At 43.5% G+C, this 25,551-nt stretch overlaps 1 protein-coding gene across 1 annotated transcript in view; it reads left to right on the top strand.

Annotated features, from left to right (window-relative positions):
• PNLIPRP3 (pancreatic lipase related protein 3) overlaps positions 1 to 24,098 on the top strand; it is a 29,170-nt gene extending 5,072 nt beyond the window's left edge. Inside the window, exons 2-12 of the mRNA XM_037496008.1 lie at positions 517 to 671; positions 5,136 to 5,255; positions 5,911 to 6,042; positions 10,576 to 10,684; positions 12,731 to 12,850; positions 12,933 to 13,055; positions 16,478 to 16,596; positions 19,155 to 19,287; positions 20,741 to 20,852; positions 22,836 to 23,003; positions 23,271 to 24,098. Of these exons, the coding sequence (XP_037351905.1) occupies positions 517 to 671; positions 5,136 to 5,255; positions 5,911 to 6,042; positions 10,576 to 10,684; positions 12,731 to 12,850; positions 12,933 to 13,055; positions 16,478 to 16,596; positions 19,155 to 19,287; positions 20,741 to 20,852; positions 22,836 to 23,003; positions 23,271 to 23,352 (1,373 nt within the window). The 3' untranslated portion in view covers positions 23,353 to 24,098. The remainder of the gene's footprint in view (positions 1 to 516; positions 672 to 5,135; positions 5,256 to 5,910; positions 6,043 to 10,575; positions 10,685 to 12,730; positions 12,851 to 12,932; positions 13,056 to 16,477; positions 16,597 to 19,154; positions 19,288 to 20,740; positions 20,853 to 22,835; positions 23,004 to 23,270) is intronic.
• Positions 24,099 to 25,551: the final 1,453 nt, after the last annotated feature.

Below are 25,551 nucleotides of genomic sequence, written 5' to 3'. Positions count from 1 at the left end.
ATCTATAAAATAAAACTAGAGTATCTTTTCTAAATACCTGGTTGAAATGGGGCAAATTGCTTTAATATTCAGAGTTTTCACAAATAAAGAGGAAAAAAGAAACATAAGAAAAGTGGGCATGGGACATGACGATCTCATCCACAGATGTACACATGGCCAGAAATGCATGAAAGGATTTTCCAGTGTATAGAGAATTAAAGAAAAGCAGAAGTAAATGACCAAAGATTTTCATTCTGATGGTGCTTAAATAGTAAAAATTTAATACATTTATTTTTACTTTTAAAAATTTTATATATATATTTTACACCATTTTTAATTTTTGTACAATGTATGCTTTCTCCTTTTGGGTGTTTTAAATCTACATACTTTTCCCTCATAGATTGTGTTATTGCTCCCCAATATTTACTCTCCCTTCTTGGAAGAGGATTCCATAGCCCCACTTCTGGCAACAACTAAACCTCCAAGCTGGAAACAGTTTTTCTAAAGGGCCTAACACCTGCTGTCTTTTCACTGCAGGAAATGAAGTTTGTTATGAAAGGGTGGGGTGCTTTAAAGATGGTTTTCCATGGACTGGGACTCTATCAAGACAGTTTGCAGGTTTACCCTGGTCTCCAGAGAAGATAAACACTCGATTTCTGCTCTACACGAGACAGAACCCCAAAGTCTACCAGGTAAGCGAACTTGCTGACTTGATGCGACATTTATTCGATTAAATCGGACGTGACTATTGATCTGGAAGAATAGATGCAGTAGCCTCTTCATGAACTATTGATTTTAAAGGCAGATATTTCTTTTTAGTGTTGTAAGCTGGTTTTTCTTATCTTACGTGTCTTAGCATTTAAATATAAAGATTGCTTTGAGTATGTTGTTTCCTACAGAATAAGTCTGATCTATTGTTCTGTTAATATAGTAATTGAGAGCCTTCCAAATGTTGACTGTGGAAGAACATCAGTGACTTATGTATTCCATTGGATAAACAAGACAGCATCTTCAATTTATTATAAGAAACAGGACATGTAAATAAATACCTCTATTAGAGCATGAATTATAGTCTGTGATATAAAATAGAAATAAGTGAGGGCCACCTTCCCCTGGGGGGTGGGAATCGGAACCGGAGAGGATTGGGGACATTGGCTCTGGCTGCACCTTCTTCCCTGCAACAGGGAGAGCCAGAGGCACCCCAGAGGCCCCTGGTTCTGACTATCTGACTGGGGCTCGCTGGCTACACTCTCAAAATTACATGAAGTTAAAAGTCACGTTAACCACCAGCCACATTTCAAGTGCTCACCAGCCACCCATGGCTGACGACGACTGCACTGGACAGTGCAAGCGTGGGCTATGTCCACCACCATAGAAAGTTCTATGTGACAGTGCTGAGCAGAATGCTCTCGTGCAGATGGACCAGACCTGGGAAACTTGCCTGAGCCCGAGGAGTGAGCCTGAGTGTGGTAATAAAATGGGCTTAATAAGCATAAATTGTCCTGAGATCTCACATAGGAGTGACAGGAAGAAGAATGATCCTCTTGTCAGATAAATTGGGGATGAAAGAGAAAGAGTCCAGGGGAAGACAAAAAGGTTTGAGCAGGTTGTTGGCGATGCTGGTCGTGCAGACCCGCGGGCAGGCCAGGGCTGGAAAAGGACATTGGAAAGTCTTTGACTGGGACGTGAGCATTGAAACCCACACAATGAAGGGATCTCCGGGGCAGAGAGCGAGCCCGCTGGTCAGCCAGGGTGGGCGTCTCTACTTAGGTTGCCGGAGGGCAAGGGAGCAGAGGAGGAGCAAGGAGCACTCCCGAGCGAGGTTACCCCCAGTTTTCCTTCCCTTGCTTCTGTGTGTTTGAGCTTTGCTTTTCTTCAGACTCGTCACAACCGCCCCGGCCTCGCCAAACAAGACAGCCGTGGCCTGTGCAAGCATCGTCTGATGTGTAGCTGTCCACTCTCCACACACACGTACATATGGAAACACAACCTGATTGAAATAGGGCATCTGCAGATGGTGCCTCTCTTTAGAATGAGGGGGGAAAGCCCTGATTCGGGGATATGGAGAAACACACAAAAAAATTCCTCAAAAGTTTGATTTTTATAGCTGTCCGAGAGAGAGGAGTATTACTCAATTTTACAAAGAAATGAAATTCTCATCGATGCTGCAACATGGATGAACCTTAAACCTACATTTAAAATTAAATAAACCAAATATAAAAAGACAAACACTATATGGTTCCAGTTGTATGAAGCAATTAGAATAGTCAAATTCATAGACACAGGCAATTGAAGAGTAGTTACCAGAGGCTGGGGAAGGGGTCGTGGAGGGTTCATATTTAACAGGGACAGAGTTTCAGTTTGGGATAACAGGAAAGTTCTGGAAAGGGATGGCGGTGATCGTTGCACAACAATGATAGTGATTGAATGTGACTGAATTATACACTTAAAATGGTCATTTTTACGTTATGTGTATTTTACCACAGTTTAAAAAAATGTAAAGTGAATCTATGTTGACTGCAAGCATTTTGGGACACTTTGTCCACTTTAGACTTTCCAGATATATGTATCTATGCACATAGGACTATTTGTATCTCCTGGTCTTGACCCTCAGCCCTCAGAGGACTTACTGATCTTTATTGTTAGCCTTCTGCACAGTGGCCATGCACTTGTACCTTATCACCTTCTTAGGTACAGGTGCTAAAACAGAAGGTGAAGACCAGTCTTCCGGCAAGGCTGCATCTCAAAACTAACAGAACATCAGAAACCAAACACTTTCCTAATGACGATAGCCTGAAAAACAGTGTCCCTCACCACTTCCCTACTTCCTTCTGTTTGGAAAGAGGCATGTGTGACAGCCAGATGTGCAGCTGTGTGCTGGGTTGGCAATGGATGGAAGCCTGAGGGCTTGCTGTCAAGGTGATTTTTAACAATGGTGAGGATAGAGGATGAGTCAGGTGTGACACTGAAAACAAGGATCGCCCCAGACTTTATCCCTCTGCTGTATTGTGATTTCCAAGCCTGTGTTTATGAGAAAGCAGAAGTGAACTATACAGTACTCTCGACATACTCTTTTCTTGGAGGGAAGAACTATCAGAGGAAACATGAAGCAGTAAGTTGGTCTTCTGGGAGTCCCAAGTCATCACAGCTACCTTCCTGCAGGAGCAAAATCACCCCACTTCCTGCAGGCACGTGTGACTCTGGAGCCGACAATGACAGATGCAGTGATGCATGTGCTGCAGATCGAGGTGGCTTCTGTGCCCCCAGCTTTTGTTAAGGCTAGATCATACCTAAGGGGAACTCTTGTTGACTTACTGGAATAGAGATCTCCTGGGAAAGTTTTCAAAGACAACAGCCGAGGGATGGGTCAGCCTCACACCAGATGGGCTCCATCACCTCTCCAGGAAAAGAATGTTCAGAGAAAAGGCTCCAGCTACACACGAGTACTTGAACTTGCCCTTTCTCTGTGTGACTTGTTTCCTTCTGACACTCTTTTTAAATATTCCCCCCATGGTGGCAGAATCCAAGTTGTCTTCTTGTGATGCCTCCATTTTGTTGGGAGGTTCCCATTTTTTAGGTTAGGAAGCCATTTTGCGAGGGGATGTTAGGTTGAATGTGAAGTGAGCAAAAGTGTTTTTTCTACCCTTTCTGCCTTATTAAATCCTCGGTGACTTTTGTGGCCAGGGAGGAAGTTTGAATCCCACGAGCCTCGTCAGAATCCCACTTTCAGATTCCAATTCCTCAAAACATTCTCACAATAGGGAAAGACTAAAAAAAAAAAAAAAAGCCAGCCTCATCTATTAAATTCCCTCTCCAAAATGTTTTCTTTTGGGGGGGGCGGGGTGTAGAAACCGGATAGAGTAGGTGTTTGAGAGGCTCCAGCTGGAGATGGAATGAAGTTGGATTCCTTTAGATACACAGATGGGCAGATGTTTTTCCACTTGGATTCCTTGATTTAGCAGAGAAGTGCTTCCTAGCAGCCTGGATAGAGTTGACTTTATTACCTGCCTCAGGAAATCCCACACCAGTCTGGGTCCTCTCTGTAGAGATCATTATGATCAGATCACTACTTGGGAATCCAGTGGTCTTCAGAGAAAGACCTGTGGGTTTGAACTCCCTCCCCAGGACTCTTAAGCTACTGTACTGTGGACAAGTGATTTGGCCTCTCCTGGTGCTCCTTTAATTTTGTAAGATTACTGCTTACCTCGGTATTATCAGAGTTAAATGAGCTTCTCTATAAAGTGCTTAGAACAATCCCTGCCACATAGATAGGAGTGTTAGCGATCTTATAATGACTGCTTAAACCAACTTACGATTCTCATAATCGTTCACTTAGTCTTGCATGTTCTTTAACTAGCCAACAAATTGTATGATTAATTGCATATTACTATTAAATGCAGGTACTTACTAATAGGCTCTTCATTTGAATTCTGTAAGTATCTAAATGTGATGCTTTCCAGCTATAGCATCCCCCATTGTCAGACTTTCTATTTGCCTATTCAAGTATTTGATTTTTCCTCTATAGAATTGCTTATTCTTACATCTTTTGATTTTTTTTCTTAATAACAAAATCACTCAAATTCAAGTATTCTAAAGCCTTTGAGGGTTTGGTTATAAAAACAACCCAACAAAATACAAGAAATACAGAAGAATATTTAATGTCATCTTATTTAATGTAATTTTAAGGACTGAAATTATTTTTAGTATGCTCTTGTATATCATAGGTGAGAGTCTACCCTCTGTTCTTCACTCACAAAGTGGAGTGGACAACTATTTCCCCCTTGCAGTGGGATTCCAAGTCTCACAAAAGATAATTCTCTTAAATGACGCTAACAACTAATGCGTGTCACATGGAAGTAAGGCATACTAAATTCTGATTGAAATGTATCTGATGCTGTCTTACCACCATTACCCTAAGGCCAAACACTTTTATTTCTTCAGGATTATATTTGTGTATTGCATTTTAGAATGTATTAACCATTTCTTGGCATTTTTCAAATATGTAGCAGTAACTACCCCTTTGGTAAAAGTATATTAAAGAAGGTTGTTATAATGAAATTTAATGGAAAGCTTTGGAGAAGATTTAAACTAATTCCACTAAATGTGAAGTGGTTTTAAGTTATCGTTTTACCTTAATTTCTTTTCATTTGAAACAGGAGATCAGTGCAGTTAATTATTTAACAATCCAAGCCTCAAACTTTGGAACAGACAAGATCACCCGCATCAACATACCTGGGTGGAAAACAGATGGCAAATGGCAACAAGATATGTGCAATGTACGATGTGAATAAACTCCCCTTTACACTAGTGTGAAAGCTTTATGTTTAACGTGAGCATACTTTGCAAGGTATCTATGCGTATTCATAGAAATCTTCCATTTGGTTATTCCATTGCCCTCGTTCCAAGCTGTCGAGTGAATGATCTATTTCCCAGTTATTTTCACTTATTCTGAATTGCACAATAATGGAAGCATATTATTTTAATTATTCTTTGGTAAATTCTCACCTCTGACAAAAGATTGAATGGTACAATCAATTTCTTGTTTAATTTAAGGGGGAAATTTTTCCATGTTCACTCCATGAAATTAATGTCCCTATCTTATACTCAAGATTAATAGACTGCTAACATAGTAAGCAATTAATTATTTATCAGGCCATCTACTGTAAGGGGGTCAGGCTATGTGAATCACATCATAGTTCTACTTACTAGCTCTGTGATCATGGGCAAGTTCATTCATATCTGTGCCTCAGTTTCCTCATTTGCAAATGAGAACTAAATATGTTAATATATGTGAACGGGTCGGGACAGGACCCAGCATGTGGGAGTCTCTATACTTGCCAGTGTTATTTCTTATTATGGAATCAATTGTTCAGGTCCTTTGGTTTTCTTTAATTCTTTTTTTTTAATGCTTATTCTTAATCTTCGTACCAGGTGTTGCTAAAAGCAGAAGATGTGAACTGCATTAATTTAAATTGGATCAACGGTTCCTTGGAATATATCCATGCTGTAAACAATCTCCGTGTTGCAGGTGCTGAGGTGGCTTATTTTATTGATGTTCTCACGGTAAGGAGAGTTGATTTTTTAAAAAGTACATTTAATTGGTTTTTCATCACCACACCAATAATGTTGGGCAATTTTATGTTCTTTTTATTAACTAACACAGGCATTGAGCATGTGAAATGATAAGCATTTTTGGTTAACCAGAAAAGGGAAATTCTTGGGAAAGTGCCTGTGTTTGCACAACGTGCCACTAGGTGGCGGTATCCCTTCAGGCTCCGCCTCCACCCAAGGTCACTGCCTCGGGCAGCGTGTTGGACCATCTTGTGTTGGACCATCTCAGTTAGTTTTCTTCACACTGTAAACTTGTTCTTTGTTTTTTTTAAGATTTATTTATTTATACCAGAGCTGGGATACAGGACAGAGGGGCAGGAAGGTGAGAGGATTCACCAGAGACAGAGCCGGGAGACGAACAGGCAGACTGACGAAGTACACTGCTGAGGGGAGCAGCGGGCGAGACAGGAGAGGTCTGCCGTGCCATGTGGGTAGCTCCCTGGCCGGCCGGGAATCGAACCCGTGCTGCAGAGGCTGCGAACAGCTTCACAGCACGGTGGTCAACCCGCTGCACCTCTGGGGAGACCCCTGTAAACTTGTTCTTAATGAATATAAAAAACTTCCATCTTCCACATGCTATTTACTTAGAGTGTGAAATGCCTTTTTCCCCAGAAAGGGTGTCCTATGGCAGTGAATTAGGTCTCTAGGCCAATCCAAGCACAACTCCTTAACCTACACATTTTCTGAAAGAAAATAGATGTTGTTATTCAGAAGGAATATGCCCTGAGAAAACTTAGGAATCTCCAGATGCTGCACCATTATGTAGAGTAATTTCCTGCCGTAAAATGCAGTGAAGTAAAATCTAAAGCCTGGTGACTCCTGCAGCTTTTTAAGGCGATCACATGTCCATTCAGCACCCCTCCCACTGCTGCTGCAGAGGACCTGGCACTCTTGCAGGTGCTAAGGTTCCCACAAGCAAGGGCGTGGTGCCCAGGTAGGGGGTGGGAAGGGCAGGAGCGCGCTCCCTGGGGTGGGGTCCCTGGGAGGCGCTGTGGACTCTCCTGGGACGCGGTTAGGACACAGCCTGGGGAAGGAATCAAGGAGCCACTCACCGCTGCCCCCACACGTCTCCTTTGTCAGGGAGGGTTTTGAGAAGGTCTGTAGTGGCAGGATGGCCCAGAGCAGGTTTTCTATGACCGGAGCAGACGGGTAAAAGGGAGTCCTGGAGCCCTTGGTCGCTTTCGCAGGCTCTTATTGAGCTTTTACATGTAGTGCAGCAACCAGGTACATGGCCAGCAAGGGTGCCAGCAGGCCTCCCGGGCCCCTGGCAAGTCTTCACTCTGGGCTTCTCTGCCTTGCTTTCTCCCCTTCTCTCTTTCTCCTGCCTGTCTCTGTACTGCAGCCATGGCCCACAGAAGTCAACAGCATAACTTATAACAATGTAAGAAATGCAGGCGCCCCAGCAGGCAGGGCAAGCCACAGGGCAAGCCTAATGGTGGAGGGCAGGAAAGCTGAAAACCATTTACCCTACAATCCACCTGCTCAGGGTTTTCTGCCATACAGTCTATATACAAGTTATATACAGTTTTCCCTTAACAAATATAAACAGTGCAGCCACGGCCCACAAAAGAAAATAGTATACAACTGAATAATGTAACAGAACACAAGTAAGTCCAAGCAGGGCACCAACCTAGTGGCAGAAGGCGATTATTGGCACCAGCCAATAATCCACCACTTCTGCTGTGGAAGGTGCTGCTCATTCGAGGGGGGAACCACTCAGGCATCTGCTGTCACACGCCAGGAGCCGTCAGGCTGCCTGGCCTTCTCTGGCTATGGTCTCGACCACAAGCCACACTCTGCATCCACCCCCAGGATGCGCTCACTCCTGGATTGGCGATTCTTGTCTTTGGGGGTAATCACCCAACCCTCAGGGTTTCTGTCTGCAGTCACTCCAACACCCGGCTTTCATAGCCACCAATGAGACACACAGACACCTGCACTCAGGCCAACCCATTGCACATGCACATGGGTCGGGGATCCGTGGATTCAAGCTCCACCTGTGGCCTCTCTTGGGTCCCCTTGTTAGGGGGAAAGATGTCCTGAGCAAACTCCATGCAGGCTTTGTGGATGCCACCCCCACTCCATCAGGACACTGGGAACTACAAATCCCATGAGCCTCAAAGGGAAGTTGCGAGGTTCTAAGGGCGGAGTTAAGCAGCCATTTTCTCTATTTGTAAATAAAACCAGCCATGTTAGGGTAGTCCGGGGCACTTGGCTCGTGCTCTTGGCCAGGCAGGTGTGGTCTCGGCGGGTCATTTTGGATTCCAGGTCTGCAGAACGGGTAGGACGCATTTAAGACTTTATCTCCCTCTTTTCTCCCTGAGTTGTTCATTTCCTCATTTCCCTTTCCCTTGTAAATAAGTCTTTGTTAACCTTTTGTGTGTGCCTGCAGGGTAAGTCCCTTTTAAGTGCACGGGTGAGGACCCACAGTTAGGCAACTCGTTTTAGGGGCTGTGGGCTCCATCACAAGCCACGTTCCCCACCCATCCCCTAAGGACAGATTCCTCAGCTCCTCACCTCACTCTACAGTGAGCAGGCCATCACCCACTGGTGATTTTAAGAGACTCACTGGCCTTCTTTAACATACTTCAATTGCTTAACAGCCGCTCAGGGCTTCCCAATCTCAACACCAGCTTTTGCCTTTCTAAGTTGGCTTTTCCTCTGCCTGGCTGCAAAGAACTTGGTGAGGGCTTCCTCCCTCAGCCAATCTTGGGTCCTTCTCATGCCTGCCCCTTCCCCTACTGTGGCCATTGCCTCTCCAGGCTGTGGCCCTTGGATTGCTGGGCAGTACCCACGGAGGCCCACTGGCCACCTCCAGATTCCCATCTCCTGGGGTGTACAAACAATACCATCCTCTCCCAGGGCCCCCAAAACATAACATTACCTTGTCAAAGTTCCTCCACCTTCTGGTGGGATTGTCAGTCCAAGTCCATCCATTGTTCCTTGTGCCAGCACTGGGTGAGCTCTCAATCATGGTCCCTTCTTCCCTGACAATTCTGCTGCCTCAGGGGTCCCGGGCTGGCCCTCGCGGGCTGTCTCCTCCTCCACTCGAGGTCTCGTCCCCCAGCTCCCAGACCTTGTCCACCTCCTGTGCTCCTGCAGAGTCTTTAGCTCTTCCCACAGCTCCTGGACTCTGGTCACCTCCTGTGCTGCCATGGCGCCTCCAACATTGTCACAGGCTCTCCGTCTGCTACTCCTCAGTCCCTCCTGAGGTCTTCAGAGGGCTCCATACCCGTCTGCATCGGATCATCCGGCCGACTTACACCAATTATAAGGGCAGGAAGGGACAGAGCAGGTTTTCTATGATCCTCTGTGCTGCCCCCACATGTCTCCTTTGTCAGGGAGGGATTTGGAGAAGGTCCTTATGTCAAGAGAATGAAAGCAGATTTGTGTTCTCAGAGAACAGTGAGTATGATAAGCTTTCCTAGATGTGGTTGTCAACCTTGAGCCTTCAGCTGTGGGCTCTTCCATCCTGCTCCAGGAAATAAATAGCGTGACTTATAGGAAACTGGGAGATGTTTGTTGAACTGAAGCGAAAAGTAAGGAGCGTGTAGCCCTGGGGGTAACCCAGACGCCAGGCCCTCAGTTCCTGTCACCTCATCACAGGGATGGGGCCACTTCCCTGCAGGGACTGGCCCCAGGGCAGGTAGGTGCCTGGGGGCAGCAGGCGGTTGATGGAGGAGAGAAGATGGAGGGCAGGACGACTAAGAGCCCTCTCAGACACCAGCCTGGAGAGGAGGGTGGGAAAGTGCAGAGACTTAAAACGATGGCAGCAAAGAGAAAAGGCGCCCTCAGGCCCAGACCTGGAGCCATTCTGAGGCAGCCATTCACATGTAAATGAGGGGAAATACTCCTCATAAAGCAGCACAGAATATTGTCATTACTGTTGGAAAGATGGAACATTTGATCAAATCACCAATTTATGCAAGTGAAGGAAATTGCCTGATTTTTACTGTTTTCACGAAGAGAGCCTAAAAATGAAGATGCACCTAAAATGCTTGTTCCTTTGTTCCCATGAAGGCCTGCGTGTGTGAATTTTGGGGCACATAATCTCTTTGTGAATATTCTTAACACCCCATTTTGAAAGTCAAATTCATGCCAGACCTGTGTGGTAGAGTTGACTTGGAGGAAATGGACGTGGGTGAGGCAGACAACAGCACGGACTAGGTGCCCGTGACCTGTGGTGGAGACCAGTTGGAAGGGCATGGACTAGAAGCCAAGATACATTTCTGGGCTGTTCTCTTGCTCCCGGTCACCGGGAGGCCACTTAGCATGGGGAGAAGAGCAGAAACAAAGCTTTCCTCAGACCCACCTGATGCTCCCTCCATTCAGATGGATGTGGGTGGTCTCGAGACCACCTTGTCACCTCCCCAGTCCCAAGAGGGAGACGCACGTCCATGCCTTTTTCATTGTAAGCCTATTTAAGTCAATCTACCTCTTTTCAAAAGACTTATTCAGTTTTCCTTTTTTAAAAAATCCCATCAGGAAAAATTTGGATATTCCCCTGCTAAAGTGCACTTGATTGGCCACAGCTTGGGAGCACACCTGGCTGGGGAAGCTGGGTCCAGGACCCCCGGCCTGGGACGAATAACTGGTAAGCCCTCCCCGTTCCATGTCTCCTTCACTGGCCTTGTGCCTCCTTGTGCCCTGGCAGCTGTTGGAACGCAGGCCCTCTCTCGCCTGCCTGGATCTGGCTGCCCCCCAGCTCTGCCTTGCATGAGCACTGAGTGTGCCCTCCCCGTCCAGGCCCTGCCACGCCACTGCAGGCGCAGTCCACTGCCTTGGACGTCTTCACTCTCGTGAACATTTCTCACTTCATCGTGTCCTCCTGTGTTTCTGTGCCTTTGTGCAGGCCATGCCCTCTCACCCTCAATGTTGGCTGCCCGCCTGCAGCCCCCTCTTCTTTGGGCGCGGCTCATTCTCTGTGCTGTCCTTGCGTACGCCTCCATCATAGTTGATAGATACAAATATTGCAGTGTTGTATTTACACACCTGTTATTTCCAATAAACTCTGAGCTCCCGCCCCCACCCCAGACACAGTGCACAGTAGGTACCTTTCTGGTTTTAAACCAATAAACTTCTAGATCCATGTGCGCACACAGACACACACCATTTTGATTTCAAATTAAGATTTTTTTCTAGAAATGTTAAGAATTCCATCTTGAGTTTCAAATACGCTGGCTTCGCAGCCTTCTTAGATACTAATTTTCTCCTGCGGAAAGTTTCCTCTTTCTTATCCCAATCTGATTCCAGCTCAATGCAACGCAACCTGCCGACATCACCATTCTTACTTTGGTGCCACTGGTTGGCAAAAATCCCCTTTAGGTTTTCAAGCCCAGGAGAAAGGATGTGTGGGCCCAGCTGTGTATAGAGTCTTAAATCATCTACACAGCCTGGGGACCCACATTCCAACCATACATGAAAACCCACCTGGGTTACAGTAAGTTCACTGAAGTTTTGTTTACCTTAATTCTTATTTCAAAGGCAGATACTATAAAACTCCAATTTTTCCTGCCAACTGAATTGTCCTATCAAGTAAATAGAAAACAATAAATGTTTAGAGGTCCTCTGAAGGTCCAAAGAATTTATATTATTTGGATGTTATGATCAATATTCCTTCTAAGTGGTTTTTGAACAATCATGTTCCTTGAATAACAAAGGAACTGAGACTCAAAAAATGATGTTGGCTGTGTAATAAAACCAGTTGAAAACAGAGAAGTCAGTTCCCCACTTGTGCTAAACTCCTTCCTCCTGGAGGGTCCATGTATTCTCTTCACCACCCCCCACCTCTCCCACCCCCGGGAGGCTCCCACCTGCCTTTACCCTGGCGTGGCCCATTGTCCAAGGCTGGTTACCTGTCCTCCTGTATGAACACAGTACCTGTGCTCACCTATCTCTGCACTGAGCACACTGGATGGAGGTGCCCTCCCCGTGAAACATGAAGCCCTTGCAGACAAGACCAGGCCTTGTCCCTTCTCTAGTGTCAAAGCCAGTTCCCGGTGCGTTGTAAGTGCTTGATAATCCATTGTCTCTTGTGTAAATGAGCGAATGTGTGAACTGTGATGGCATTTTAGAGCCTTTGAGATATCTGACCTTTACTTCACAAGACAACTGAACAGAGACAATGGGCTGAGTCTGGACCCCTGGGTTCTGAGGACATAGGGGGACTGAGTTAGGCCAAGGGTGGCTGGACTTCTGGTTTTAGTTCATAGGAAAGGTGAGACTGAGTGGAGAGCTAGGATTCTCTCATTTTAACTGTCCTGCTTTGAGATTCATTTTTACATACTGAAGGGTTCTTATCTTTCATTTTTACTTACACTTGCCTGTCAATGTTGCTTTTGAGGTTGTCTGCAGTCCACCACCTTCATTGTATATATGTGGGAGTCACATGAAGACCCCAGAACAGCCTCTTGAACTGTTCTGACTTGGTTGGCATCATCTAGACAGAAGCTTACTTGTGTATAGGAGCCTGACATTGTAATATATCTACGTAGATGCTGCATTTATAGACCCTGTCTATGTACCTGTGCTACATTAGTCATGTCAAAGGAGAACACCCCACCTTCACCATCCATCCTTCCAAAATAGCAACACTGTTGTGTGCAACGTGACATGTAATAGACCTCGGTCTCTTTCCCAGGGCTGGACCCGGCGGGGCCGTATTTCCACAACACGCCGAATGAAGTCCGGCTGGACCCCTCAGATGCCAGCTTTGTGGATGTCATCCATACGAACGGCGTTCGCTTCTTCTTTGAGCTTGGTCAGTTTTCAACAGAAACAGAAACTACCAGGCGCACAGAGGAGGATCTTAGAAGCACTCATTCTGCTTTTACCTACTGCAGGTGCCGGAACTATTAATGCTTGTGGACACCTGGACTTTTACCCAAATGGAGGGAAGCACATGCCAGGATGTGAAGACTTAATTACACCTTTATTTAAATTTGATTTCAATGTTTATAAGAAAGGTAAGTATCTTCTAAAACATGAAGACTGCTGCTGTACATTCACTCAGCTCCCTCCCAGGATGGGAGCCACGTTTTTGTTTATAATATAAACATAATATCAAAATCCATTTTAGCCCCAAGTAGTCACATGTATGAAGCTCCCACCCATTGTGAGATCTGCAAGGTCAGGTACTGTCTCTTAGTTACCTTTGCATCTCCAGTGCCCGGCAGAATGTCTAGATAGTCATTGATAGAAACCAGGAGACGGTTTCTCCATGTTCTGTTCATCCATCCAACTTTGGACTGAGTTCTTGCTATGGGCACACTTTGATTGAAACAGCAGATGTTGGAATGAAGACAAACATCCTTCCCTGAAGGAGTTAATCTACTTTTCTAGAAAAACAACAAAGAAATCAGTGCCAAGAAGACAAGATAAAGCACAGAATGGGAATGTGATATACTGGTGACAGTGGGAGTGAAGTAGAGAACATTTTTGATGGGTGGCCGGGGAGTCCTTACTGAGTAGATGATCTGAAAGAGTTAACCACGTGGGTCATCAGACTCCTTTATATACACAGGCTTCCCAGGCAAAGGGGCTAGGTTAGCAGGTACAAAGGGCCTGGGGCAGGAACCTGTGTGAGGTTCCAGTGAGAACCTTTTGTGGTTGAGATGAGTGAAAGAGAAGAAAGTACCTGGGCATGATTAGAGAAGGAGTAAGGGAAAAGGAGAAAATACAAGGCCTGATGAAATGACTTTAGCTTTTACTCAACTGAGAGGGAAGCCATGGGGGGAGTTTGAGCAGAAGATACACATGGTTTGGCTTTTTAGCAGAATCACTCTGGGTCACAAATTAATTGCATATTAAATAAATAGAACTTACCCTTTTATAATGCCAATAATAGTATATCTATAAGGCACTTAGTTATAAACACAAAAAATTTTTTGTTTGAAAATTCCATTCCTCCCTATCTCTATATTTTGTCATCACATAAATAATGAAATATGTTGTACATACTATAGAATAATGCATAATGACATAGTATATGATTATATGATGACAAATACCTGAATGATTCTAAACATCTCACCACTTGATCCCATGTGGTCAGAATATCTAGATGATGTCATTATTTGACCTCTCACTTGGCTGTTCTAGAAGAAAGACACACAGATCATGACATTGAGGTAGCTTGAATTTCTTCTTCATTAGAGGTAAATTTCAGAGTTTTAGTATGTGTTCTGAATGAGTTAAAGTGATTGGAATTATCTATTTGCACATGCAAAGATTACTTAAAATAAAAAATACTGATTAATCTACCGGTAAGTCACATAATCAAACTGTGAATTAAAGTCAATTCTTCCTCATACAGATAAGAAAAATTCATTTTTAAAAGGCCTATATAAAACTTATTTATCTTCTTATTTTCCTTGCAATGATGTAAAATCTTTCCTATTTGGATAAAATATGGGCCATCAGACTCCTTTATATAACTGCATTTTGTTATACACAGAGCACTTGAAATTTTGTAAAGAATTAATTCAAGTAAAATATACACTTATCATAAGCTATCATTTTGAGACATTAGAAGATTTCCTACAATTTTATTAGATTAAAAGCACATTCATCATTCATATTGTCTTTAGATGAGCTTTAAGACTGCAAGATATTCTATTTTACATTTATGTATTACAAAGAAACCATTTACTTTTAAAAGTCATGTTCCCCAATATTCTAATGTATACACATGTCTAAACCACAATTAACTGGGCATAGAAATCTGTATAAAAAGATCTGATGTAAGAGACGTTCTTGTTTAAAAAAAGGATGAACATGATTGGCCTCTGCTGATTATATTGCATTTTTGAAATTATGCTGTCTCATTGCATATCTATTGCATAAAAAACCATAGTGACTTATAAGAACAGTGGCTTTATTGTCATGATTCAGAGGCTTAAGATTCAAATAGAATTCTGCCAAGATCTGCTTTGCAGTGTGTCATGGGGATGACTCATGTGATTGCATCCAGCTAGGGGCTGGGCTGGACTAAGCTGGGTGGGAGGGTCCAACATGGTGCTCCATGCCTGGGGTCTTGGAACTGACTCTCCTCTTTGTTTTTTGTTTTTTAATTTTTTTTAAAGATTTAATTTTTATGTATACAATAGCTGGGGTACAGGCCAGAGGCGCAGGAGGGTGAGAGGGTTCACCAGAGACAGGGTGGGGAGCAGAACAGGCAGACAGAACAGGCAGACTGAAAGCACTGCTGAGGGGACCAGCGGGCGAGGCAGGAGAGGTCTGCCGCAACATGTGGGTTTCTCCCTGGCCGTCCGGGAATCGAACTCGTGCTGCAGAGGCTGCGGACAGCTTCACAGTGCTGCACTCAACCCGCTGCGCCACTGGGGAGGCCCCTGGCACTCCTCTTTGAATGGTCTGTTATCCTTCATGACCAGTCTCCCCAGCTAGTGTCCCTGGATTTCTAAACATGGAGGCTGTGTTCCAAGGTAACAGGAGAGGATGCTGGATGGTTTCTTTGCACCAAGGCCCTGGAATTTGCATAATGTCCATTCCTCCATGTTCTGTTGGTCAAAGCAAGTCACATGACTAGCTTTGGAATAGGTGGGGAATGAAAAAATAGGCTGCATGTCTTGAAGGGAGCAAGAGTAATATGATATGGCAAAGGGAGAGGACCTGGAGTAATTCATTGGACACAGAAGGCCACTATTGTGAAGCAATGAGATGCTATCTATAGTGAAACCAAAATCTACTTTCTTAAAGGCAGCTGAGCTTCGGAACAATAGTCCATGCCTCACAGGAAAATGTTGTCATATAAAGAAAACACCCATGGCTAGAACGCTTTGGTAACTCCACAATGCAAGGTGAATGCAGATCTGTCTTATTTATGGTACAATAATCCTCGCTGTTGGTGACATTGAGGTGCATGCCTGACAATAACAAAGCCAATTTGTCTTTAGCATTCTTTATAATGCTGCTGACCGGTCACCTTGAAGCTTAGCTGAAGCTGGTTTACCTGGCAGGCTGCTTTGTGACTGAATAGGAATTGCATTTAGTTCTTTCTGCAGAAATGGGGAGACAGAGTTGACTGACTTAAGTTGGATTCTTTAAGCTTTAAGTGCTTATGTCAGAGATCTGGAAAGTGTTCGGGATGTTAATGTCACAAAGTCATCGACCTCTGCTTTTGTATATTTACCTTGATGAATGTGCCTTTAGACTCACACAGAGAATTCTTTGGTGTGAAGAAAATGACTTGTAACGTGAATAAATGTGTAAGTGCATGTCTCCACGCGGGGGGTCTGGCTGGCTCAACCCTCCTACCCCAAGACAAGAAACTGTCATTTAAAGTTGCTTTTTCTAAGACATAGTTTATATTATCAGTTATCTGTTCATCAGTCCATCGCTCTCAGTTAATTGGAAATTGTTTTCACAGCAGTGGTTTCCTTCTTTGATTGCAACCACGCCCGAAGTCACCGCTTCTATATTGAAAGCATTCTCAATCCCGATGCCTTTATTGCTTACCCTTGTAGATCCTACGAATCTTTTACAGCAGTAAGTAAAGCACTTTGCCATGGAATTTAATTAGCAAGTCATTTTTGAAGCATGATCAGCCAACTAAAAATTAGGACTTTGAGTTTGTGGCAAAAAAAATAGCAGCTGCCATTTCGGGGAATAATAGATGCTTTCTGTGCTGAGTAGTGAACAGTAGCTGGGTTGCTGAAGGGCTTAAATAACAAAACCTGCTATTTGCATTCTGGTTGTTTCAGCTTTTTTGAAGATTATATCCAATTTTGCTTTTTGGGCTATTTGTTATGCAGTAATTAGATCCTCCTTTTCTGGTATATATTTTAAACATCATCTTCAAAGATATCCTGAGCAGGCTGAACCAATCAATAGCTACAACCAAACACATCACTATTTGGTTGAAACATGTAAATTGTTTTACTAAAATTCAGTTATTTATACAAAGCACAACAAAGGCAGGCTAGCTCACAGGAGCCCCTCACTCATCAACATACCAAATCTGATTTTGCTTGCGTCATGAAGCACACGAGCCAGATCTGAGCGGAATGTATTTTTTCATTTGGTTAACATTATGAAAGAGGAAGGAAATCTCTTGTAGTGGGAAGTGGAAAGGTTTTCCTTCTCAGACTTTAGAAACCTAATCCCATTTTATCAGGGTAGAAGAAGGTGGTATTTCAGCTGAAGTTTCTTGGAAGTCCTGGCACCCAGTGGTGAGGAGCTGTGGGGACAGGGTCCTGCCCCTCCTGCTAAAGAGCACCGTGGCACCCTGAGCTGTCCTCACTCCCTGAGCCAGCTGTCCTTCCTCAAGGGCCATCTGCTCAACTGCCTGTTCAGGAGCCTGTCCGCCAAACACTGGCTTTTCCCCTATGACCCCCAACTTCCACGCCTCCTTCTTCCAGCCCCAGAGGTGCCATGAGTATCTAAAGGCGTCTTGGCATTAACTGTACTGAAAGCAGGTGAAACATGCAGAGAAAGGCACATTCAGAGATAAAGGGATCGATCTGCCAGATGGGAGACCCTTAGGCTCCTGTGACACGGAGGCTCGTTACGGGTAGAGACCAGAGAACATTGTGTCAATTTTCTTGATGTGTTTTATTGTACTTTTACCAAATAGTCATAAAAATGAAGTGAAATGAAGGAAATGAAATAAAATACAGGAGGGGCTCTCATGCCAGGCTGGCCAGTTCACATTCTCCCACCATCACTGACTGGATTTGCAAATGCAGGCAACTTGGTTAACTTGTCTCTGCTGCACTTTCCTCATCTGTTAAGTAAGAGACTAAAGGCATCAGCATAATAAGGGACTTTGTGGGGATTCATCGCATTTGATACCTGTAGATCAGAACAGTGGCGGTACAGGCTATGCTCTCAATAATATGACCTATTATTATTGTTGTTGTTAGAATTTTTCTTCTTTAAAAATGGGAGTTGGGCCTGCGCTGGTGGCACAGTGGTTGAGCTCTGGGTTGCGAGGCTGCCTGCAGCCTCTGCAGCGCCAGTTCGATCCCCGGCCACCGGCGAGTGTCCCACCAAAAAAAAAAAAAAAAAAAAAACAATGGGAGTTTAAAATGTTTTATTATAATCCCAGCTTAAATATCCATGGTTTATAAATCTAAAGGTTCAAAACCTAAAGAAGCAAATACTCAAAACACTGTGACCCAGTTTTTGTTATGTTAACATTTTGTTAGCTTTGCTGTAGATTTTAAAACAGACACATAAACTTGCAGTTCCTAATATTCCTTTCACACACACCCCCAAAGCAAAGTTTGAAGTGAATCTCATATATAGGTAAGAATGACGTCATTCTGTTAGTACTTTTCAGGATTTGCTTTTTTCATTGACTTTTGTAAATTTGAGATCTGCTTTGATGAAAATACGTCTCTTGTATTTATTTTGTAGGAATCAGCCACTGTTGATTCGCTCATGCTTCTACTAATGCACGTTTTGGCTATTTCTAATTCTTGTTATCAAAAGCAATTCTGCCATAAACACCTCTGCATGCCTTCTTACGAACTTCCGAGGAAATTTCTTTATGGCACGTAATAGAAGTGAAGTCATTGAAGCATATGTGCATTTCTGTCTTTATTAGACATTACTGAATTGCTATCTGCAATGCCTGTCAATTTGCATTCTCCTCAGAAGCAAGCCAGAATGCTCTGTCCCATGTCTTCATCAGTGCTTCTATTGCCGATCATTTTAAGTCTTGCAAATCTGAGGATGAAATTGTACTTTGTTTTAATTCGCACATCTCTCACAACTTAACACGTAAGACAAGTGTCTTTCCCAATCGTAGTCATTGACTATGTGCATTTTCTCTTCTGCTCTCTTCTGTGGATTATCTATTCGTATCATTGGCCCACTTCCTATTAGTCTGCTTTATCCTTTCCCTCGGTAGTTTTTATTTTGCTTTCCTTTATTTTGAAAGCAGGGAGGGTGGCCTGATAGGCAACCTAGTTGTTTTTAAATGTACATGCTGTATTTAGATTTGAAAGATTTTATAGTTTAATAATATGCAGCGCATAAGTTTACCGAAGGTCAACCTTTCTAATTACATTTCTAATTACCTCTTATTTTTTTGTCACCAGGGAACTTGCTTCCATTGTCCCAAAGAAGGTTGCCCAACGATGGGTCATTTTGCTGATAGATTTCAGCTCAAAAATATGAAACCTAATAGATCATATTATTTTTTAAACACAGGGACTTTTTCCCCATTTGCCCGTAAGTATTGTAGCTCGGTTTTATTGTAATGCTTTAAGTACTTATCTTTAAAAATTGAACAGTTTTTACTGAGTCTCTACTAAATGACTGGGCACCAGGCCAGGCTCTGAGGTTGCAGTGGAAGATGATACAGTGTGCTCAGGCTCCTGGGAATGGCAGCAAAAACAAAAGCCTCAGCTTCCATCCTGTGTTCCAAACTTTCTGTTAGGAGAGGCTCAGAGGAGAAACTTCTACGACCAGGCCAGGGGAGTCTCTGAGGAAAAGAGATGCCTAAGGGGACTCCTGAACAATGAATGAAAGGGAAGGGAAATAGGATCTTCAGGCAGGAGCTGCCCAGCCAGCAGTGTGGAGACCCCAAGGGGAATAGCATGAGGCGGGCAAGACAAATTGGGTTCAATAATGAAACTGTGCACCATGTGGGGAGCCTGGGCTCTTCTGAGCTAAAGGAAAGCCATTGCAGGGTAATAAAATTATCTGATTTTTTAAAAAGAAAAATCACTCCTGTTGCTGCAGGGATTGGAGGGGACAAAACAAGGCAGAAGGGCCTGTTAGAACAGTTGTGGCCTCTCCACTGTGTGGGCTGATGGATGTGCTAACTCACCTTATTGTGGTGATCACTTCATATATGTGCATATCAAGTCATGACGCGTGCTTTCAGCACATGGTATTACATGTACACGACATCTCAACGGAGCAGGGAGGAAAGCAAAAGAATTGCTGCAACTGTCCAGGCTGAAGCAGAGAGATGACAGATGGGTGAGAGGGAGAAGCAAGAAGCAATGTGAAGAAAGGATTGAGGGATGTCGAGGGTGCTTTTGGCTGGGTGGTGCGTCGTTGAACTTGGTGACACAGGAAGAGATGCTGAGTGAGAGGGCTGGGAGCTCAGTTTCTAGCATGTTGGGGTTGCGAGGCCTTTAGGATTTGGGGCTGTGCAGCGGGTCTCAGCCTCTGGAGACCAGGATGGGCTAGACAGACCTGAGAATCACCTGCTCTTAGACAGCAGTCAAAGCCGTGAACATGGGGGTGTAATTACTCAAGGAAAGGACATCCAGTGGGAAGCGAAGAAAGTGAAAAATGATGTAAAAAATATATAAAATAAAAATTTTAAAAAATGTGGGAAGGGAGGGCAGAGAAAGAGGTTCCTCTAAAAGAGATAGGTAGGACTGGGCAGAGACGGAAGGAAAATTGGCTGGGGTGGCAGTTCAGAGTCAAGAAAAGAAAGACAGTGAAGAAGGAGGATGCCATTTTGACACCATATATGACAAAGATCAGATGAGACAGGGGCCCAAAGGGACTTGAGCCACGAAGCACCAGCTGTATTTTGTCATGTACATGTATCACCCTGATCTGCATTAACTAAAACTTGCGCCTATGTTGAAATGCCCAGGACATCATGCTTTTTACATGTTTTCTTTAAGCCTTCATTTTTCTCTCGTTTCTTCCTTATCTCCAGGTTGGAGACATAGACTGTCTGTCAAACTCAGTGGAAACAATGTCACCGAAGGCAGCTTATTTCTCCTTGTAGGTGGAACAACTGGGAAAACAGGAGAGTTTGCCATCACCAGGTAGGCAAGAAGGGACACAGATCCCCTGGCGCTGGGCATGTGGTTAGTAGTTACCCAGCTGTCTTTGCCTTTCCCACAGTGCCACAGGCTATCATGTGACATGTGACTTTCCTGTTTAAGTCACATATTCCAGATATGAAGAAGAAGGCATAATCTCTATTTTCTCTACAAATTCTGCTACAAACAGAAAATGTTAGGACATGATGACATGAAACTGTAGATCTAGATAAAAAAAGAGAGAGAGAGGAAAAAATTGACATAAAAAAGATATATTTCATCCAATCCATTTAAGGTTATAAAAGTGTGAGCATATGTTTTATTTGTATAGATCACAAATGATTTATGAAAGAAGACATTCATATCAGTTGCCAAATTTCTAATAAGCTGCCATAGTAGTACCCACAGACATAAGCCATCTATTAAAATAGTCAACAATAGGAATAATTCACAAGAGCCGTTCACTCTGCATCTTGTGCTAAATTCCCCCTTTATCTTGAGTTGTCCTTAATATTTTCTTTGATCAGCCTTAGCAGTTTTGCATTGCATATTTCACTTTTGTGATTTCATTCTATAATGCATTTCAGAATTAACATCATTCACACAAATTAGCTGTGACCTTTTTACGAACTGATGAATGGGTTCGATGTTCTGCTTCTGTGATGTTCATATCTTTAAATACTGGGTAAAGGCACAAGAAGCAGTGATTTGGTGGTTGTCTTGTTGGTTGCCTCAATCCCCCTGGTAGAGTTTGGACACACCCTGTGGCCCTAATGGAGCTGCTTGTAAACATGAGCTCAGGCCGTGGCAGGTCCTGGTTGATCCCCTGGCTCCTTTCTGGCGTGTCTTCCATGTTGGCTTTGTTCATCTCCAGCTCAGCAGATACCCTGAGGGCGCCCCCTTCCTGACTTCACCCATGCTGTTCCCTATTCCAAACACCCTGTCTGAGCACATCTCACTTCTGCTGCTCTCCAGTAAGCAGTTCCTCTGAAAATATTCAATACACAGGGCCGCAGTCTGTCTCTCTGACTTTGCCTGAGGCTGTGCAGCTTGTGTCCTGCACACAATGGCTGTGGCTGGGACAGGTGGGGACAGATGTGACGTTCCTATCCTTTCACATTGGTGAGAATGCTGCAACATATCTGCTTCCTTTGCTGTTTGAAATGCTGTTGTGTAGTTACCCGATCCTTTTCAGGAGAATTAAGCATTTTGATTCACAGTAGCCTGAAGATGTCTTGGGATGAAGTCAGTTAAATGAGTATGTGCTGGCTTCGTCCCCAACTTCAGTCAAAACACCTAAATGTCTTTGATACCAGGCGTTGTTCTCATGATGGGATACAGACAAGGGCCTTACTTTCGTGGAGCTTCCCGTCCAGTTAGAAGAAAGAGATGATAAATTAAGAAAGGAAAAAGAAAATAATAGAAATCGAGAAGTCTCATCTGGTCTAATTTTGGTTCAGATAAAATTTCCTTCTGTTTCAAAATAATCCACTTCTCTCTGGTCTCTTGCAATGTTCACCAATACATCTCTTGAGCGCTGTTTTAATTTACTATGATTTCTATACAGATAAAGATGTGTAGAATGTTTACTTAATAAAAGGGAAGCATTTTGCTACTGACAGCTGCTAAACAGACTTCTGGTTTACAGATCAGTTTTGTATGAATTTAATCTGTCTTTGCCAGTTTGATCATTTCTGGTGTCGATAAAATCTGGTTTCTGACACTACAAAGCCAAGACCAGATCTTTCGTTATAGAAAATTCATCAAGATAAGCACTTCTAAAAATCAACTCATCAGACTTCCTACTGACCTCACACTTCTAAGCTCCAGAACTGTGCAATACTGATTGGTGATAATGAGAATGGAAAAAAATAACCCCCATCAGCAAGTGCTCTTCCTTCCCATGACCCACGCGAAGACAGTATCCCACTTTAGCTTTGCAAGTAACCAGTGAAAGCTTCTGAGTCTGATTTTTTCTGCTTGCAGTGGAACACTTGAGCCAGGAATGACTTACACAAAATTAATTGATGCAGATGTTAATGTCGGAAACGTTACAAGTATAACGTTCATTTGGAAGGAACATTCCTTTGGACATTCTCAGAATAAGTTGGGAGCAGAAATGGTGATAGATAAATCTGGAATATATGGATATAAGTAAGTCTTGCTTTTTCACATGCATGTTCACATAAAGTTTAAATTTTGTGCATGGCATTTAAAAAACATGTCTAGTTTGAAATTCTCAACTAATGTGAAAATGTGTATGCCTTGAAATTCTGTAATTAAAGGAATGATTAAAAAATCAATTCTATATTTGCAAAAGTGTTTACAAAATAAGAATTGCTCATGAAATTTGAAGACCAATGTCTTCTGTCCTCACCCTTGGAATCGTATTAATGTTCCTCCCCCCTTTAATTTTTTCAGATCCACCTTCTGTAGCCAAGACTTCATGGGACCTAACACTGCCCAGATCCTAAAACCATGCTCATCCCAGATACTGCCATGATGGATCCACGTAATGGGGACAGCGAAAAAATAATCTCCTTCCAGTCAGTGTCCAAGCCCTACTTGGCCCTTGTAAATGACATAGCAAAGTATACTTGTTTTTTTATGTATAGAATGTTTTCTCACTACAAACTTTTATATGTGCCCTAAAAACTGGCTGAGCCCTGGGACAGAGTATAGTGCTCTGATCTCTAAGAATTTGGATATCATAGACAAAATAGAACTGCGTTGGCATTTCCCTGAGCGAGTAGTGGTGCAAAAGCAAGGCAGTATAAACTCATCAGGAGCAAGTGAGTCTCTGCGGGTTCAGTGTTGAGAGTAAAGTTAGAGGATTCCAGGGTAATCATTGTTCTAAAATGATTTAAGGAATATTTATTATGTTGTGAACTCTTGCTAAGACAAATTATGGATATAGCTCATGATTGCTAATAGATTATAACCCTGTGGGTTGATCTGTCTATCTATTAATAATGAAAATGAATGAGTGTGTTAATATTTCCAAGGTGTTCCTTGGTCTCCAGAGTGTGTATGAGAAAAAGAATTTGGAGCTTATCTGTGATGTGAATGTCAGCTAGCAATGAGGATGATCACTCCATCTTTTAGAAGTTCCATAGCCCCGGAGAATTACTCATCCCCTTTCACCTTGAAGGACCCCTTGAAAATTTGTATTTATCCTGAAGGAAGCATTTCATTTATAAAGCACTTAACAAACCTTTTGTGTTTGCATTAATAATACTGTAATATTTAAATGTGTCAACTGTGTTTTGCCTTTTCTTTGGCTTCAATTTCTTCTAATTCAGTTGTCTTTATCCAGTGAAAATGAAAGTTGAACCCTTTATTTGCTCAGTTTTCTCTCTCTGGGCTCAGAGATAGAACCCTGCACTATAAATAATGTTCAAAAGAAATGATGGCAGGCACTCTGCAGAGGGTTTTTTGATTCTCCCTGGTCCCTTGCTGCCAACTGAACCTCAAGAAACCTAAGGATGTGCACAGAGTCAAGTGATGGCAGCAATCCGAGAACAAAGTGTGGAGACGCTTTGCTATTGGATGCTTGGGGGACAGAGATTGGCTGGAGCACAAAGTTGGGTGCAAGCAGGAAAGACAAGGAGACACACTTTGCATCCTCCCACTTGTGTCCCACCTCCCTGGTAGGCATAGTAGCCATCGTCTAAGGTCAGCTACAGAGTGGCCATGAGCTACCCCAGGGGAGGGTCAAGCCCTATAGAGTGACTGCCCCAGGCCCAGCACTCCTTGGCATCTGCACTGGCACCCTAGTAAGAAGTCCGCACCATGGCCCAGGGAAGGAGACCTCCTGTGAGAGCAGCTGTCCTGAGCTTTCTTCCTCTCGGCAGACATTCCCAGACCTGGAGGAAGAGTTATGGGGCCACCTTGGGCCCCAGGAGTCCTGGCCTGCCTCCTGGTCCATGGGGTCTCTTGGCTGCCTCTTTCTAAGCCTCAAAGGCAAATTGAGAGACAATTAACTTCTAGGATCCCTATTTTAAATAAATATTGACTTTCATTCCTATTGTTCTTAATGGGACATCTAAATGTCTACCCACCCCTTTCTCATGTGCAAGGAGGAAAAATAGTGCAGGTGTTCTTTGGGGAAAGGGATGCCAACTGTTCAAGGTGACAACACTATTGTCGTGGGTATTATTGCCTCCAAAAGTGCTAAAAAGAACAATTTCCTTTTCCTCTGAGGGTCTTGCTTTATCACAGCATAGTATTTGGGGTCTGCAATTGATGGGGCAAAGAAATTTTGCTTCTTGGATGAACTCCTGTTAATGCTGCAAAGTGACTGCCAATTGAGCTAGCCTTTGGCCTCCTCCACTCCCTGCTGCGACATTCATGCTGATAGAGGCTAAGACCAGAACCTGGAGGTGGGGGTAAAAATGATTAATATAGTTGTTAAACCAACAATAAAAATGAAAATCCTTAAGAGCACACTGCTATGGAAGGTATCTGGAAGCACAGACCAGAGGTGGGGTTATGCAGATTGAGAGCCAGAAAATCCCAAGTCCTGTAAATCAACCTTGTCACACCCTAAAAGTGATTAACTTAACAATAGATAACAATTCCACAAAGGAATGAATCCCTCCCCAAAAGAACAGTGTATCAGGACAATTTCTGCACTGGCAAACGCAGCTCTGTAGCCCGACTGTGACTATGCAGGTCCCTCTCTTTTCCTATCTCCTTTTCC

This window comes from Talpa occidentalis, unplaced genomic scaffold (assembly GCF_014898055.3).
Source record: "Talpa occidentalis isolate TD23 unplaced genomic scaffold, MPIMG_talOcc4v2.1 talOcc4.8, whole genome shotgun sequence".
Lineage (NCBI taxonomy): Eukaryota > Metazoa > Chordata > Mammalia > Eulipotyphla > Talpidae > Talpa > Talpa occidentalis.
This window is presented reverse-complemented; position numbering and strand designations above follow the sequence as displayed.